This window comes from Eulemur rufifrons, chromosome 16 (genome assembly GCF_041146395.1).
Source record: "Eulemur rufifrons isolate Redbay chromosome 16, OSU_ERuf_1, whole genome shotgun sequence".
Classification (NCBI taxonomy): Eukaryota; Metazoa; Chordata; class Mammalia; order Primates; family Lemuridae; genus Eulemur; species Eulemur rufifrons.
The window spans coordinates 41,280,093-41,298,867 of record NC_090998.1 but is presented as its reverse complement, the minus strand read 5'-3'; the positions used below and the strand labels follow the sequence as shown (position 1 = coordinate 41,298,867).

The 18,775-nt window shown below is 52.1% G+C and overlaps 1 protein-coding gene across 1 annotated transcript; it reads left to right on the top strand.

The window, feature by feature from the left end:
- The first annotated feature begins 10,135 nt into the window (after positions 1-10,135).
- Positions 10,136-15,848, top strand: KRT3 (keratin 3). The gene is made up of 9 exons (XM_069491133.1): positions 10,136-10,771; positions 11,841-12,061; positions 12,634-12,694; positions 13,038-13,133; positions 13,437-13,601; positions 14,011-14,136; positions 14,439-14,659; positions 15,022-15,056; positions 15,487-15,848. The coding sequence occupies exons 1-9, from the start codon at positions 10,136-10,138 to the stop codon at positions 15,846-15,848; spliced, it is 1,923 nt and encodes a 640-aa protein (XP_069347234.1).
- Positions 15,849-18,775: the final 2,927 nt, after the last annotated feature.

Genomic DNA, 18,775 nt, shown 5'->3' with positions numbered 1-18,775 from the left:
GCTGGAGGAGCGCAAGTGTGTAGTTCTCCTGGAGCATTCATGGGTGTCTCACCCTCCCAGCTCTTCTAGGATGCCTGGAGTTGTGTCCGAGTGCTGTCCCTGAGTGGCAGGAGAGTGGCGGAGGTAGGTGGGTCCTCGGGAGCAGCTGCCTGACTGCAAGGGTGTGGGGAGGACAGGCAGAGGTGGGGGTCTGAGTAGAGCCTCTGAGGACACCCTTTTTCTCTCCTGGACTGATTCTGAGACACCTGGAGCAGCACAATCTCCCCTTTTCCAGAGAAGCACTTCCCAGCTCCCCGTCTGCAGTCTGACCTAAATCCCTGCTACTGCGGAGGCAGAATCCACTCTTTGTCTTGGCCACCCCGCTGCTGCCTCCCTCCCTCGACTGCCGGAGAGTTCCTCCAGCCTCCGATTGCTCCAGTGCAGTGCCCATGGGGCCTGACTCTGTGCAGACAGAAGGACACTTGCTTTGCCCAGGGCCAGTCCCTGCTCACGAGGCCCCTGAGCAGACCTGAGGCAGGCTCAGGGCTGTCCCGCCGCTGGGAAGGCAGGGGCAGAGCAGCAATGGGTTAATCTCAGGGGCTTGTGCTCTCTGGGCAGGGCCTTTGCCGTGAGAAGCCGCTCCCTGGGCTGGCTCTGTCCTTCTCAAGCCTGGCCTAATCTCCCCATTGTCTCAGGGCTCCTGGAGCCCCATGTGTCAGAACAGGAAGTCAGGCAGCTTTGACTTCTTCCCACCACTGCGCCCCTCCCCTGGGAAAATGCTGAATTGGCTCTTTCTTTGGGTTTCTGGGGTGGGGAGGAGGAGTTAAGGGGTTGGAAGCAGGGGTGGAGCTTCTCAAGTTCACCCACCAGCAGGCTGCAGGTGGTGCTGGCCACGCTGAGGGGTGACGAGGCAGGTGGAAGTGTCTCCCTGCCCCTGCCTGGGAGGGTGGGTGCAGACAGCCTGAGCAGCCCAGGCTCCCTGGGCTCCTCTGCTGAACTCAGCGATACTGCAGCAAAGTCAGGCCGTGGATTACATATGCAGACATATGTCTTAGAATAAATGTGTTTGTATTTGTAGGCGAATGGCGGTATGAGTGTGTTTGTGTTTGTTATTTATATAAAAAGACTCTTGTTTTACATAAAAGAGGAAAAACACTCATGTTGGCCTCTATTTCCAGAACAGTCCAGGGGAGTGGATCCTGGCCTTAATCCACAGGTTTGAAGCTGGCTGGCTGGTCAAAGGGGACTATCTGGGGGAGACGCACTGCTGAGATTATAGGCACCGCCCTCCTCTCAGACCCTTTGAGCTGGATTCCGGGCAGCTCTTTGTGTTCAGGGGAGTTAGGGAGACACAGGCTGCTGTTACCTGCCCCGCTGGAGGCCGGTGCTCTCCGTTTCCCCGCTAAGGGCTTCCCCTCTGAGTAGACTGAAGTCACTTCTCCCAGCTGAAGGGCCCAACTGTGCTTGGCAAATCTTTAACTCAGTTCATTTGGTTCATCTGCCCTGACCCCCACCCCAGAGCTCTTGGCGTCCAGCCCTGGCTGCAGCTGACCGCGGTTTGGTGCAGGCCCCTCTGGGCCCTAAGCAACTACTCTGTTTGCCTAGTGTCCATCCCCCACGCCGCCCCACCTTCACCGGGACCCTCTGCTCTAGGTCCAGCCTCCTCAGTTCCAGATAATTCTTACCAACACTTCTGACGTCTCCCTACCTTACTGCTAGTAAACCAGAGGATGTAGCAAGGAGGGATTTGGATTCAGCTCACTGCTGGGAGCCAGGCTTTGGGTTCGAAGGCCAGAGGACCTCAGGGTGAGGCAGGCTACTCCCATGTCCTGGGTGGGTGTTCCGAGTTCAGTGAGACAGCTGCCTGGGGAAGCAATCAAGGGAGCTGTGCCCTGCTTCGCGCCCCTCAGGACAGCAATAGTGGGCCGACCCAGGGACAAAGGACCCAGCAGGCTGAAGGGAGAGGCCATTTTAGCACCTGCTCCAGTTTTCTTTTTGGCCATGGTGAAGGTAGGACGTGTGCAGTCTCTTTATTCTGTGAAGAGAAGGCTGGGAATATAGACTGTGGCATAAAGGGTCTCCGGTGGGAGATGGTGGGAGCCCCGGGACTCAGGCTCATTGCTGCCCGTGCTTTGCTGGTTGGCTTTGGGTCCAGTAAGATTGTTCTACATCTGCAGTCTTTTTACTTTGGGTGTTGTGTATTTTTTGTTTTTCTTTGAGACAGGGTCTCACTGTGTTGCTCTGGCTACAGTGCGGTGGCATCATCATAGCTCACCGCTGCCTCAAACTCCTAGGCTCAAGCAATCCTCCTGCCTCAGTCATCCAAGTTGCTGGGACAACAGGCATGTGCCACCATGCCCAGTTACATTTTTTCTATTTTTAGTAGAGATAGAGTCTCGCTCTTGCTCAGGCTGGTCTCTGACTCCTGGTCTCAAGAAATCCTTTGGCCTTGGCCTCCCAAAGTGCTGGGATTACAGGTGTGAGCCACTGTGCCTAGCCAAGTGTTGTGTATTGGATCCTCAAAATTTTTAAGGAAATGGTGGATGAGAAGCTAGATAAGCCAGGAAGACGTTGTTTGGAGAAAGGGTTTTGATTATTTGCCATTCACCCACCTACCCACCTATGCATCATCTACTCACCCGCTCATTTTACTCATCTCTCTATCCATCCCTCCACACATCCAGCATCCATCCATCCATCCACCAGTCGACTCATCCTTCCCTCTATCTACCCATTCATCTCCCCAGCCATCATCCACCCAGCCACCCACCCACGTGCTCATTTACTCAACAAACCACTAGACTATAAATTCTTTAATGGCAGGGACCATGGCTTTATTCATCTTGATATTCCAGGGCCACTGTGCTTGCCATAGAGTAGCTGTTTAACAAATGTTGACTGAATGAATGAAAAAATATTTATTGAGTGTTTGGTCTGTGCGAGGCAATGGGAACCTATTACTTAAATAAGAATTAGACTCTGCTTTCAAGGAGCTTTCAATATAGATGATAATATCTAGGTAAAAACATGCACATAAGTAACTTGGTAACCACCTAGATAGATGAATGCCCTTGGGAGTTAGAAACAAAGGCTACGGCAGCTCAGAGGCGGGGAAATTACTTATAGTCTTGGGTGAGGGGGAGGAGGAGGAGACTGCAGTCTCAGGAGACTTCACGCAGGAGGTGGTATTTAAGCAGGTCTTGAAGGACAGGTAGACGCTAGAGGAAGTCCTTTCTTCCAGGGGTCTCCAAGGAGTGGCTTCAACCCTTTGGATCACCCTGATGTTCTGTCCCCCTTAGGCCCCCTCAGGCCGGATTTTGACCATACTCTTTTCTCCTCGCAGGGTCCTGTGAGGCTGCAGCATTTCCCCCATCAGACTAGGAGCTTCTGCTGCGAATTCAGCATCAAAGAGAGCAGCGGGGCAGCTGCTTCAGCCTGACAAGGATTGTTGAGCACCTACTTTGTGTCAGGCTCTGTGCGGGGCCACGGGGATATAAAGCTTATTGCAGCATGGTGCTTCCTCTTGAGGAGGGCATGATCTAATGTGAGGGTGACTCATGAGTATGGGGAGTGTGGACACGTTAAGTACAGATTTTCCGTGCTTTCAGGAGTGTTAAGAGCTATGGTATATGTAAGCACCAAAGTTCTGGAAGCACAGGGGAGAAGCATTTACTTTTGCCAGGGATTCAAGGAAGGCTACCTGGAGGAGGTGACACCTGTGAAACCATCCAGGGAAAAGGGGTGTGGACTTGGAGTTGGGCTGAGGGGTACAGGGGAGCAGGGTGCTCTAGGCAGCAGAAATCCCAGAGTAAAGGCAGGGAAGTGTGGCTCAGTACAGTACGTGTGTGAACAAAAACCAGCTTAGCATCCTTCAAGATCGAGGGCAGGGAGTGGTGGGAGAGGGAGCTGGAGAGGTGGGTGGAAGCAGGCTGTGGAGGACCATGGCTTGGCCCGTTGTCCCATCTGTTTGGGACTTGGGCTTTGTGGTCTAAGACTAGACGAGCTCAGAACGAGGCATGTCTGAGAGAACAAGCTCAGAAAGAGATGAGGAGGGAACTTTGGGCCACCTCCTTTCAGGGTGTGGCTCTGAAACCCACGGTGTGCTTCGGACTCATGTTTGGGAACCACCACATCTGCACCTCACTCCCCTTCCACGCAGCTGTGATGCTGGGCCTTGCCACTGCTCCCCCTCCTTTTCCACCCTTGCTTCCTACCAGGGCACGTTTCCAGGGCTAAGGGGTTTGCTGTCATTTCTTTCTCTCCTGGCAGAATTATCTCTCATTCCCCACAGTGATTCATTCCTTTGATATTCGTTGAATGCCTTCCATATGCTAGGGGCTACGGATTGCTATTTCTAAGTCCCCTTGGATTACTTACATTATCCCGTGGTCACCTTCTTTCCTACTGTGATCACACCCTTTGCTTTATGTCCAGCTGGATCCCCTCAAATTTTTCAGTGGAGGGAGATGCATGGTTTTCATATAATTGCATGGAGAAATACATTTAAATTTCCTCTTAACTTCCTCTTCCCCAGGTTAAATGATTACCTGGCCCTGGAATATCAAGATGAATAAAGCCATGGTCCCTGCAATTAAAGAATTTATAGTCTAGTGGTTTGTTGAGTGAATGAGCACATGGGTGGGTGGCTGGGTGGATGATGGCTGGGTAGATGAATGGGTAGATAGATAGAAGGATGAGTTGATGGGTGGATAGTGGATGGATGGATGGATGGTGGATGTGTGGATGAATGGGTAGACAGATGAGTAAAATGGGTGGGTGAGTAGATGATGCATAGATGGGTAGATGGGTGAATGGCAAATAATCAAAACCCTTTCTCCAAACAGCCTCTTCCTGGCATATCTAGCTTTTCATCCACCATTTCCTTAAATGATTTTTCCACCTCCCTTTTTATCTTTTATTTCATGCAAACTAATTACTTCCTAAGACATTTTGGGGATTCTCCTGGTGAAGACAAGGCTGTGGTTTCTGCTGTGTTCAAGTCTCTGGTGTGGGGAGGCATGGCGGACAAGCGTGATGCAGCACAAATACAGGTGGACAGTTCTTAGCATGCAGAGGAATCTTATGTAAATAAGGGCTTATGCAAGGCAAACTTTTATTTTTTTTCTTTTCCAGTTTTATTAAGTGCTTTGTGGTTGCTGTTTCTTTGGTTTATTCTTTTTTCTTTTGACACAGAGTCTTGCTTTGTCACCCGGCCTAATGTGCAGTGGTGTCATCATAGCTCACTGCAGCCTTCAACTCCTGGGCTCAAGCAATCCTCCTGCCTCAGCCTCCTAAGGAGCTGGGACTACAGGCACGCCCCACTACGCCTGGCTAATTTTTCTATTTTTTGTAGAGATGGGTCTCACTCTTGCTCAGACTGGTCACGAACTCCTGGCCTCAAGTGATCCCACCCAACCCCAACCTTGGCCTCCCAGAGTGCTAGGATTACAGGCATGAGCCACCGCTCCCAGCCCTTCAGTTTCTTCTTAAGGTAGGACATGGAAGTGAGTTATTAAAAAGTAGAAGGCAAGGAAGGCAGAGTGAGTCTCACCTTGTTCCCCCTTGACCCCTACAGACTATGTGCTACACAGCAGCCAGATGGATCCTTTTAAAAGTCAGGTCTTGTCTCACCTTGGCTTAAACCCTTCAATGGCTTCCCCTCTCATAGTAAAAGCCAGCCTATTCGGTGGCCATGTGGCCTGTCTCCCAGCCACCACAGACTTGTCTCAGATACCTCTCTCCCTCCCTCTGCTTCAGCCCTACAGCCTTGCTGTTCCTCCAATACTCCCCACTCTCCTGCCTCAGGGCCTTTGCACTTGCGGTTCTCTGTGCCTGCGACACCCTTCACCCAGCTGTCTGCATGCCTTACTCCTTCGCTGTATTCACAGATCTGCTCAGGTCCACTTAGACCACTCCCTGTGAAATGGCACCCTTGTCATGCCCACCTCCCTTTTCCTGCAGCACTGCTTTCATTGCACCTTTCACTGCCTGACATATCACGTGTTTATTTCTTTATCGTCTATCCCCTACTGGCGTGTGAGCTTTACAAGAGCAGGGGCTTCATTTATTTTGTCCACCATTGCATTCTAGGTGCCTAGGACAGTGCTTGGTGAACAGTAAGGGCTCGGTCAGTATCCACTGCATGGATGGAGAGAGGCAGGGCAAGCTGATCAGGGTGATGCTTTGCACCTGTGGCAATAGGACACAGAGCCAGAAAAAGAAGAAAATGGGGTGCTTGGTTTGTCGTAGGAAGAGTTAATTCATTGCATTAACCCGCAATTTTCCCAGAGCAACAGGACAGGCCCTATTCTCATGTTGGGACAGAAGCACATTCCAAAGTGACACAAAATGACAAGTACAAAATAATAGCTAGTGTTTCCTGAATGCTACCTATGTCTAGGCAGCATTCTTAGTGTTTACCATACATTATTTAATTCAATTCTCACAAAAATTAAAGATGATTAATCTGCTATTAGTTCTATTTTACAGATGAGAAAACAGGCTTGGAGAGGTTTAATAACTTGCCCATGACTGCTCAGTAAGTAAGAAGCAGAGTTAGGATTTGAACCCAGGACTACCCAGGCCCATCGGCAGGAGTTTGAGACCGGAGGCTGAAGGGCCCCACTTTTGTGTCAGTGCCGCATGGGTTCTGAGAACCTGCTTGTACATAAGTGTCTGTAGATTGAATGAATATCATGTCTTTTCACGCATGCGTATTACCATTTCCAAATGTATGTATATGACTATAAAATGTATTTTTACTTAAAAGTATTGCTGAATTCATGGTAAAAATGTACACTCTCAAAGGATACTGAAAGTGTAAGTTCTGACGTGTGTGGAGGTCAGTGCAATTTTTTTGTTTTAAAAGGGGACTTCAGACCCAGAGAGGTGTGGATGTCCCCAATGTGGTGATGGACAGGCGAGGGAGGCCCCTGCCAACCCCAACTTCACTGACCCCCTGAAGAGGAGTCAGGCCCCCACTGGATGGAGCAGAGGCATTAAAGCTAGATCCGTGAAGACCTCCCTTGGGTCCGTGTGGTGACTTGCTGGCCTGGGCAAGTCAGGAGATTTGATGAATCGCCTTGCATGGGCATCCTGAAGAGAGGAGAGGCCAGGCGATGTCTGCCCCGAGGCAGAGGAGGGGACTGGAGAGCCTCCTGCTGCAGCACCTGTGAGTGTCTGATTTTATACATTGCAATCCAGTGACTCACCCTTTTCTCCAGAGAGAAAGCACTTAGGGTACTTAGTTAATAACTTCAGATAATCCAGGTGTTGGGGATGAGTGTAAGCCAACTCTGTTTTCTCAAAATATTTATCAGGTCCTCCAGGTTCAGAGGGCTGGGCCCAATCATCAAGAATTTCAAGTCGTCTATGTCCGTACCTCCCTGTTGCGGGCTGCCTCCCCACTTCCATCACGCCCTTCACCCATGACTGAGCAGAACTGGCGCCCTGGTCCTGCTAAGGTATCCCCCGCCTCTGTTTTGCTCCCTGTCCCCTCCAGTACCAAGCCATGCCTTCTCTGGTACCCTGCCCCCCAGGGTAAGTATAGATTATGCCCTTCTTCCCACTCCTTCCCCCGTCTGCTGGGGACGTCCCAGACATGCGACTAGCTGATGACAATGGCGATTGTGACTTCACTTCTCGAGTTGATTCTCTAAAGGAACAACCAGCACGGTTCAGAATCAGTGGGCTCTGGCAATGGCTGGGATCTCCCCCAGTGGGGGCACTAAGGTGCCCTGGTCCGCCGTGGGTTTGGGAATTCCTAGAGAGCCACTGCCCCGGCCTCGAGGCCCCACATCTGGTTGTGCCGCAGCCTCATTTCTGTCCGGCATGAGGCGGGCCCTCCATCCTGCTTTCTTAAATATTAAAAGAAAAAATATGGCCTAATTTTTGTGGTATGTTTCTTGAAACACTGACAGAGATTTCATTCATCTAGCTATGTTCCTGTGAGATCCAGAGGGCTGAGATCATGGATGATGCTGAAACACAGAATTTCACTACCTTGGTCATGGCTAGTCGTGGGGAGGATCTGGTCCAGCCCCAGGTTTGGTTAATTTCCTCTGAGGGACCAAAGAGGAGAGGGGTCTGTGTGGCCAGCCTCTGGGCCTGGGCTGACTTCACACTCCGTTCAGCCTTGGGCAGCAGCTGTGGAAGACCAGGGGCATGAGGCAGAAACGCTGGAGAGGGGATCCCAGGCACGGAAGGGGCAGACTGTGTGACCTCAAATGTCTATTCAACCTCAACTTGATTCTGTGATTGATTGATTCTTGATGGATTGGCTCTTGATTCTGTGATTCTACATTTTTGCCACTGGTGAGGAGGTGACATTCATTTTGCACGTATGTTTTTCTAAATATGAACACCAAATTTGAGAAGTCTGCGCTCCTCATGTTAAAATGATCTCAATTACCTTGGGCTACCACACATAACAGGAGTTGAACCAGCATTTAGCCAGTTTTAGCTGGTTGGAGTCCAGTATAAGGGCTTAATCAATTCATTAATTCATTAATAATTGATTGACATTCATTTATTCAACGAACCAACCTTTATGAGCATCTATTATCGGGAAAGCACCATGCTTTTGGTCCAAGGGATCCAGTGTACTAATGAGATTGTAAGCATCTGGAAAGTTTATGATTTTATCCTGGGGAAGGGGCTGGGATGTTGCAAAGCCTGGAGTAACATATGGGAGTGAGAAGGACAAAATGGGAGAACGAGGGCATGGAAGAAAATTTCACTTCCTTCCCACTTGGGCCGCCGCCCACCCAGCCCTACCCAATGAGTGTTGAAGTCCCTGTCCTTTCCTTCTTTCTCCCAATTCTGGGGAGCCTCCTGCCAAGGCCACACAGCCCGCACCCTTGGCAGGGTCTAATGTGCAGCAGGCAGAGCAGAAAAAGACCTGTCCTGGAGAGATAAGCGGCTGACTTGGCAGGCACCAGAGCTGCGCAGGATGGTTTCCTCTCGGGCAAACTGAGCCCAGTGCCCAAGCCTTTGGAACACACCAGGCTGACAGGCGGTCAGGCTTTCGGAGTCAGACATGCAGACGTGTTTAGCAGCGCTGCCGGCTCTGCCAGATCTGGCCTCCTGGGGCTGGGGTCTGGCTCTCGGGAGCACGCCCCTCACCAGAGAATGGTCCCACAGGGGCATGACTGGGTCTCCAGGGCTTTGCACAGGGGCTGGCACATTAGGCAATCTGTATTGGTTGAATATGCTGCTGGATTGATGTTTGAGTTTCCTGTTCCCTGGGACTGAGGCTAAAACCAGAGAAATGCCAAAATGTGCAGAGCAAGAAAGGAAACCATAGAGAAGCCAAGATGTGTAATAGTGTACAGTATCTCTGGGAAGCTTTCACAACAAACAAACAAATATTTGGTATGCTGGATTTTGCCGATGTCTGATCAACATGTGTAGGTGTTAACTTCACTTTTTCTCAGAAGATCGTCATAAACAAAAAGCCACTGCCTCCCGAACTAACGCTGGGGAAAGAGGCAGATTTGTGGTAGTTCTAGGCTTTGATTTCAGGAATGGAGAAGGAGAGGTCACCACGTCATCCCCAAGCCCAGCACAGAGCCGAGCACACGGTGGGCACTCGGCAACCATGTGCAGGCTGGGGAGCGAGTCTTATCACTCCTGTTGAGACGCTTGCCCAGAGTCGTGGGTGGGCTTCTCTGTCTCCACCACCCCGAGAACCAGAACCACCGCCACCCCACCTTCCATTGCATCCTTTCCAGAGCCGAGCACAGCTCTGGCAGGGACTGTGGGCAGCTGACAGGCCGAGAGACGGCTGCTGGGCATCTGCTGCAGGTCGGCGAGCCTCCTGGGTCCCACTGACAAAGCTAGGAGGCAGCCATGCCCAACCATGGGGCAACGCCAGGCGCCACCCCTGCCAGGCAAGGCTGCCACCCTAGCACTTTTACCGTTTCAGATTATTTTCAAGGTGTGTTTGGTAGCCTGGAACAAACTTATTGCCTTAGAGGCAAACCCAACCCATGAGTATTTGGGATTAATTATCTCTCCTTCGTTTGAGCCCAACAACCTCTTCAAATGTATATAAAGGGATTTATTTTGCACAGGTCTTCAGTTCCCCTCACTCGTCCTCTGACTCTCAGTGTCCCTGCTTAACTTTCACACGTTTCTCTTCACCGAGCTCCTCACCATGAACAGACAAGTCTGCAGGACGTCTGGTGGCGGGAGCCAGGGCTTCTCTGGCCGCTCCGCTGTGGTCTCCGGCAGCAGCAGGATGAGCTGTGTGGCCCGCTCTGGGGGAGCCAGTGGAGGGGCCTGTGGGTTCCGGAGTGGAGCAGGTGGCTTTGGCAGTCGCAGTCTCTACAACCTGGGAGGGAACAAGAGCATCTCCATCAGCGTGGCAGGTGGTAGCTCCCGGGCTGGTGGCTTTGGTGGAGGGCGAAGCAGCTGTGGCTTTGGGGGCAGCTATGGAAGTGGCTTTGGGGGAGGTTATGGAGGTGGCTTTGGTGGTGGTAGAGGAATGGGAGGTGGCTTTGGGGGAGCTGGTGGCTTTGGAGGGGCTGGTGGCTTTGGAGGAGCTGGTGGCTTTGGAGGAGCTGGTGGTTTTGGTGTTCCTGGTGGCTTTGGTGGTCCTGGTGGCTTTGGTGGTCCTGGTGGCTTTGGTGGGCCTGGTGGTTTCCCTGGAGGAATCCAGGAAGTGACTGTCAACCAGAGCCTCCTGCAGCCCCTCAATGTGGAGATAGACCCCCAGATTGGGCAAGTAAAGGCCCAGGAGCGGGAGCAGATCAAGACCCTCAACAACAAGTTTGCCTCCTTCATTGACAAGGTAACGAAGCTCTGACTTTGCCCTCATTCCTAGGCTGGGGACTTTGCATTTGACCTCTGGACACAGTGTTTAAATATATCCTGGATGGGCCAGGCTGGAGGGGAAGGATTCAGGCAGAACTCTTGGGTGCTGAGGGGTTTGTCCACATAGGTAAGTGAGGGGAGTTGTGAAAAGAAAATGGTCCCCTGTTTGGACCCAAACACCATTGAATCTGGCCTGTCTGAACAAGTGAGTTCCCCACCTGTGGCCTTATTTAGGCCTGGGCTGGCAGAGCTGGCAGCCCAAGGCAAGGGCCACGGCCACTGGTAGGGATGGGTCTACCCAGACCTGGGGACTTTCCAAACATGAGCTATCCTCTGAGGCTCTCCAGGAGGCCTTTTCCCTACATGTTGCTGTGCCATGCAAAGGAAGCTGACGCCCTGGAGCAGGGATTAAGAAGGCATAAGTAGAACCTTAGTCCCACAGGGCTATGGAGAAGTGGGCAACTTACTTTGCACCCCTACTCAAACTAGTCAGGAAGAGAAGGGTGCTTGGGTAGCTTCTCCAGACCAGATAGCTCACACAAGCCTGTCACTCCTCCAGGCTCACGAGAGGTGCTGTCCTGCTGATGACAGCATGTCAGCTAGTGTCATTTCCCAGTGATTCACAGCCTTCAAAGCGCTGGAGTGTCAGTGGAGTTTTAGGTGGAAATGATGCTGTTGAGGTCTATGTACATTTCTGCAGAGTGCACTGTAGTTTTGGAAGTTGGGATAGAGTCATGAAGTCCCCAGGAACAGCAAGGGGTCATCTTTACAATTCTCTTGCTTTCAGGCAAGGGCTGCTTCCAGTTTCCCCTGACCTTCTCTCCTTCCTTGGTAACTTTCCAAACCATGCTGCATCGTTAGTGTCCTGACTGATCAACCATCTGACCATAATCTCCCCAGCTATAGTAGGAGCCTCCCTTTGCCTCCTGCCTAGGCCTTTGTGCTGGGGGACCACAGGATACAGATACCCAGTCCTACCTGAGCTAAAGCCCTCCTCTCTTCTGCTAAAAGTGTTGCCTGATGTTGCTGTCCCCAATGCATTGCAGGTGCGCTTCCTGGAGCAACAGAACAAAGTCCTGGAGACCAAGTGGAACCTGCTCCAGCAGCAGGGCACAAATTCCATCACAGGCACCAACAACCTTGAGCCTCTTTTTGAGAACCGCATTAACTACCTGAGGAGCTACCTGGACAGCATCCTGGGGGAGAGAGGCCGCCTGGACTCGGAGCTGAGGAACATGCAGGACCTGGTGGAGGACTTCAAGCAGAAGTGAGTGATGGGGCAGGAGTGGGATGATGCCATGGGCCATCCTGTCTCAGAGTCCCAGCGCTTTCTACATTCCTCCTGACTGCTGGGCAGTGCGTCACCTGGCCTGTTCCGCTCTCTTTACCTTCATGGAGGACAGGGTGGTTCAGTTAGGTTCCCCTGGCCTTTCTTCTCCAGGCATAGTCCTTTACAAATAAAGTTGTGGAAAAAGAGGGATGAGTTTAGAGTTGGGGAAGCACTTCGTCATGAGCTAGGTTGGGGAAGATCCTTGCTCTAGGATCAGAAAAATTCTGAGCCAACTCATGGTACCATGACCAACCAGTAGGTCTGCCTGGGACTGAGGGGTTTCCCAGGTAGCAGAACTTTTAGTGCTAAAACCAGGACAGTTTTTCTGGGCCAACTGTGATGGTCAGTCCTCTTTACTAATAGGGAGGTATTAAAGAGGATGTGTTCATCTTAGAGCATCAGGATAGGGATGTAGGGGTGGAAGAGATGAACTTCCAGGGCTTCAGGGAACAGTGGTGTCTACAACTACCTCACAATCAAACTCAGCTATTTCTTTTTCATTCTGACAGATATGAGGATGAAATCAATAAACGTACAGCTGCGGAGAATGAATTTGTGACCCTGAAGAAGGTAAAGGTTGTGTGTGAGGTTTCCGGGCAAGGAGCTGCAGGTTTCTGGCTGGGTTGGGGGAATCTCCTTGCTCCACTGCCACAGTGGAGCAAGGAGATTCAGGCCTTTGGAGCAATAGACAGAAGCCAGTTTCATTTTATCCCTAAAATAGTCAGTTTATTGGTCTTCAGCTTTTCAGTGGGATTAAACGTAAACCATCCCAGTGAATCTCCCCTTCACGTGGAGACCAGTCTTGGGCAAGGACCATCACCAGCACTGGTCCTCTCTAGCTCTCTCTCACTGCATTTGCAGTTTGTTGTTTGTTCCTTGGGGGAATAGGGCCTTTATGCACCTGTCTTCTCAGGACGTGGATGCTGCGTATATGAACAAGGTGGAGCTTCAGGCCAAGGTGGATGCCCTGACGGATGAGATCAACTTCTTAAGAACCCTCTATGATGCGGTGAGGATGTTACCTACTAAGAGGCAAGGGAGGATGAGAGGTTTCCAGATTTGAGGCTGGGGAATTTTGGTGTCTAGGCCCCAGAAGGCTATCTAGGATGAGCTTAGAGATGAGGCCCCCTGGCAGGGATCCTGCAGGATTGGATGCAGACCTGGAGTTCTCTGAGTGGCTGGGGCAGGGTGGGCAGATGCACATTTAGAGCTAAGAGTCAGTGAATGAGACCATTGATTGGGTGTCTCTCCAGGCCTCTGTGTGCTCGTTGCAGAGACCCTGAAAGTGAACAGGCTCCCTCTGTGTTGGCAGGAGCTGTCCCAGATGCAGAGCCATGTCAGTGACACATCCGTGGTGCTGTCCATGGACAACAACCGCTGCCTGGACCTAGACAGCATCATAGCTGACGTCCGTGCCCAGTACGAGGAGATTGCCCAGAGGAGCAAGGCTGAGGCCGAGGCCCTGTACCAGACCAAGGTGGGTGCTAGGCACCTCTTGGAGGAGCCATGGGAGGTCTCGGAGGTTATGGCCTGCGGGACAGCTGGGTGGTGAGTTCCCAGCAGTCACTGGGTGAACCCCTCTTGGTTCTACCCTCTGGAGACATCCCTCTAATGGTTGTTCAGCTGCAGAAAGTCTTTCCCTGGGGGCGGGGGTGGTGGGATGGACTCTAGCTTGCTTAGGGACTGCAGGGTAGGAAAATCTTCTACTACAACAACCCAGATGTTCTCTTCCCTGATGCCTTGGAGGTGTCCCTGCAGAAACACAATTCAGTGTCATTTTAGCAAATGCTTACTGAACTTCTCAAGGTTTGGGGGGTGATGTTGAGGTTACAGAAACAAGTCAGGCAAAGCTGCATCAATACCACACCCTTCCTTCTGTTCTCTAGTTGGGAGAGCTGCAGACCACGGCTGGCAGGCATGGGGATGACCTGAGGAGCACCAAGAGTGAGATCGCTGAGCTCAACAGGATGATCCAGAGGCTGCGTGCGGAGATTGAGAATGTCAAGAAGCAGGTGGGATGGCCAGAGATGCTGGTGCCTGGGCTGACTGGTGAGGGCTGGGGGCTAGGATCTCAGGACTCCTAGCATGGAATGGATTTCTGAATGTCATCTCAGGCAGCATCGGCTTCCAGGGAGTTCAAAGACCAAGCCAGTCTAGATGGCTGGCTAATTCACAGGACAATATCTCCATGGGTGGAAACAAGATGGTGGTGCTAGGGGAGGAGGGATGTTCCCTGACTTTAAGATGGAATAATTCATTGTAAGACGCAGAGGGACTCTCTTACTGTGCTCATCCCTTCTACCTCCTGCCCCAGAATGCCAACTTGCAGACAGCCATTGCAGAAGCTGAACAGCGTGGGGAGATGGCCCTCAAGGATGCCAATGCCAAGCTCCAAGAGCTACAGGCTGCCCTACAGCAGGCCAAGGATGACCTGGCCCGGCTGCTGCGTGACTACCAGGAGCTGATGAATGTCAAGCTGGCCCTGGACGTGGAGATCGCCACCTACCGCAAGCTGCTGGAGGGCGAGGAGTACAGGTGAGCCTCCAGTCCCATCTCCCCACATCCCCTGACCCAAGCCACATGTCGAGGGCCAGATAAGTGACTAGGTAAATGGGAATGGAGGCTTTTTGTATAAAGAGAGGCTCCTATCTTCCATGGGCCTTGCAGAGAAGCACTTGTCTCCACCAGCCCACTCCCTCCACAGGTAGCCAAAGCACATATGCACCCAGTGCTTGCTTACAGGGTCTCCTTGTTACGGCCCGTAGAAGGGGGGAGAAAGTTTACTGACCCGCCAGGCTTCTGAGTTCAGTTCTGGTTGTTATTCGTCACCTGGATCCATGGACTTGTTGGAGATGCGCTTTGTGATGGAGCTATATTTCTCTTGCTTTCTCAAACAGAATGTCTGGAGAGTGCCCGAGTGCTGTCAGCATCTGTAAGTAGCCAAAGTAGCTGTGACGATGAGTTAATTCTGAAATATCTACACTAACACAGGGATATAGCTACTAATTTAAAAATATTCCTATGGAAGTTGGAAGGGTGTTCTGAGAATGGAAGGACAGTGGATTGGCCTTTGCAATTGTTCTGGATTCAGGGCACTTTTAATAGGTCTAGGTGGCAGATTGGGAATATCCAATAGGGAGCCCTCAATTGGAAGAGAAATTCCAAGGCTGGATAACCTCCAAGGGGTTCATCAAGAGTTGGGTATGTAGGAGGAACCATTGGATATTTCATAACGACTTAACACTATGGGCGTTAGAATGGCTCATGGTGGTGATCAGGTGCAAAGCAGTCTGATCCCAACCATCCTGGGCCCAGGGGATCATTGGCTAAGTACAACGGGACGCTGTCCTTTCTCCCTGCAGCGGTGGTCAGCAACAGCAGCACGACTTCCGCCTCGGCAGGTGGTTACGGAGGCGGTTACGGAGGAGGTTACAGCGGCGGTGGCTTGGGAGGCGGCGCAGGCAGCGGCTTTGGCCGGGGCGGCGGCAGCGGATTCGGCAGCGGCAGCGGGTTTGGCGGCGGCAGCGGATTCGGCGGTGGCAGCGGGTTCGGCGGCGGCGGGTTCGGCGCTGGGTTCGGTAGCGGCAGCGGATTCAGCGGCGGCAGCGGCTTTGGCTCTGGCTCCGGGGGTCGCTGTGGAGTCAGTGGCGGAGGCTTCAGTTCGGGGAGCAACCGGGGTGGCAGCGTCACGTTCTCCCAGTCCTCCCAGCGCGGCTCCAGATAAAGAAGGCGCGTCAGCACCACAGCCAGCCCAGCGCCTGCCTCCTCATCGCTCCCCGCCATCAGCAACACCCCAGCGCCATCCCCCTGTCCCCAAGGGAGCCGCTCTCTATCGCTGGAAGGCTGGGGGCCTCTTGCTTCTCCATCCAGATCCCGGGACAAGCCCAAACAGAGAATTTCAGGCTCTCTTCCTTGCGGCTCCAGCCTGTGCCTGTGATTGTCCGGGTGTGGCCCCAGCCACCGCCTTCTGCTGTCCTTGGCGTCCCCTGCCTGGGTGGGGTGGTCAGCACGGCTCTGATGTATATAACACGCAGTCCCCTCTGCCCACCAGCCTCCCCAATAAAGTGCACTGTTTCACACCAGGCTCTGAGCATTCTCTCCACACACTTGTCCCCACTGGACCGACTTCTCGGGTCACTGCCTGCTGCCCACTTTGCCTCTGCCACTTGGGCACTGTGGTGTACAGAGCACTTGGACTACTGTTCCTCTGAGACCAAGGCGGTTCGTCCCCACTGTCCATTGTAAGATCTGTCCATTTATTCTTTGAGCACGGTGGGAAAGGTGCGGGCCGCCCCAGGAGTTTGTTAGGGAGGAAGCCTGGGCCATGCAGACATCTATTTCCTCTCTGCCTTCTCTCATTTGGGGGACCTAAGAGGGCCTTGGGGACAGAGGGTTTCTTCCCTTATTCCCATTCCAGCTGCCGTCTTAAAATCTGTCCCACATCAAAGTGCACCTGGGTAAGCGTGAGCTGCTAGAACCCCAGGGCTGGAGGCATTTCCCGAGAGCAGCCCATTTCAAAGTCTGTTCCGTGAGCACCAGTCCATTGAGACACTGCAATAAAGGGTTCACACCCATTATGTCTTCTCTCTTTGGAGCACATATTAGAGTTTCTAAAAAGTTCCGTAGCAAAGAAAACCTGTTAGCTTTCTTTAATCCAGCATTTCCCACAGAGGGTCCCCTTCCTTGGAAACAGCTGTCAACAGTCCTCAGAGAAAAACCTGGCACCTGAGCACAGCCTGAGTGCACTCGGGCCTCCAGATGTGTGCACCAGCCACGAAAGCTCAGTCCTCCTGGCCTCTGCCCTGCACATGAAGCCCTGATAAAGTGTTAGCTGGCCATGTGAGTGCTGTCCAGAGGGTCACTGCTGAAACGATTCAGGAGCAAGGAGTCCAAGCCCTTTATTTGCAAATGAGAAGACTGAGGCTCAGAGAGGTAGAGTGACTCACTTAGGGTCCCGAAGTCACCTGAGCTGCTAGAACCCCAGGGCTGGAGGCATTTCCCGAGAGCAGCCCATTTCAAAGTCTGTTCCGTGAGCACCAGTCCATTGAGACACTGCAATAAAGGGTTCACACCCTTTATTTGCAAATGAGAAGACTGAGGCTCAGAGAGGTAGAGTGACTCACTTAGGGTCCCGAACCACTCCCTGCGCTAGGAGTGGACCCAAGTACGCTGAGTCCAGAAGCTCCGCTTCTCCACACTGTCTGGGACTGCAGGTGCTGCCTTTCAGGCACGCCACACTGCCTGGCCACTCAGAGACAACACCCGGGCTGTGGCATAGAAATGTCTAGGCAGGCCAGGCCAGGGAAACAGTATTTCCATCCTAGGCCAAAGCTGAATTTATTTCCGAGATGGGGAATGGCTGTGAAACAAAGTAAACCTGCACTAGGAGTGGAGGAGAGTCAGTATGGAGATTCAGCTGCTGGTTCCGCTGCTGACCCAGGAAGGCTTGGTGAAGCAGGTTTAGTACCTGTTGCCTCATTTTTGGGCAGGAATGTGCCTTTTCTGGTTTCTAGGAGACACAGGTGGGACCCAGCTGGAGCGTTGGCCCTAGGCAAGCGTGCCAGGCCAGTCATGGGGCAGCTGCTTCACCTTGGACAAAGCCATTCTTGATGAATTCCTTCTTCCACTCATTCAACCGATATTCATTCAGCATTCGTCTTCTGTCTGGCGTGAGGCTAAATTCTGGAGATGAACTGGTGAGCAAAACTCAGACTCTGACCCCATTCTCATTTTAGTGAGGGAGAGTGACAAAAAAAGTAAACAAATAAATGAATAACATAATTTTAAGTTGTGATAAGTATGTGAGGAAACCAGGGGCTGAGTTGGAGAAATGACAGGACTGGTTAATGGACTGGATGGTGGGGGAGGGGGTGCAAGGGGAAGGGAGGAGTCAGCCATGATGCTCAGTTTACCAGTGTGGGCAACTGGGTGGTGGGTGGTACAATTTACCGAGGTGAGAGGAGGGGTGCAAGGGTGGGCTGCTGTGCGAGGAACCCCAGGAGCTCTACTTTGAAAAGGTGGAGCTGCTCCTGAGACAGCCCTGTGAGATGTCTGAACTGCAGCTGGAGACGTGAGTGTGGATTCAGAGGGGAGTCCCACCGGGGCTGGAGACCCACACCCAGACCTCATCAGCACGGGGCGTTTAGGGGACTGATGAGTTCTCCCAGAGACAGGGAAGAGAAGAGGACTCAGGCTGAGCTCCAGGGAAGTCTGGCATGTAGAGTTGGGGAGAGAAGCACAGTCAACTACACAGTAGAGCCTGGTCCAACTTTTCTAGAATGTCTCCACCTGAGAAGTCAAGGGGTTTCTAAAGTGGTTGCAAGGAAAGCGCAGAGCAGGCCTAGCCTTCCTTGGGTCTCAAACCTCACATTCAGACAGTGGGCTCTGTCCTTTGCTGCTCCTCCCTGGACTCTAACCCAGCAGTCCCCAACCTTTTTGGCACCAGGGGCCCGTTTCATGGAAGGCAATTTTTCCCCAGACCGGGGGTGGGGGCTGGTTTTGGGATGATTCAAGCACATTACCTTTAGTGTGCACTTTATTTCTATTGTTATTACATTATAATATATAATGAAATAATTATACAACTCACCATAATGCAGAATCTAATGCCACCACTGATCTGACAGGAGGTGGAGCTCAGGCTGTGATGGG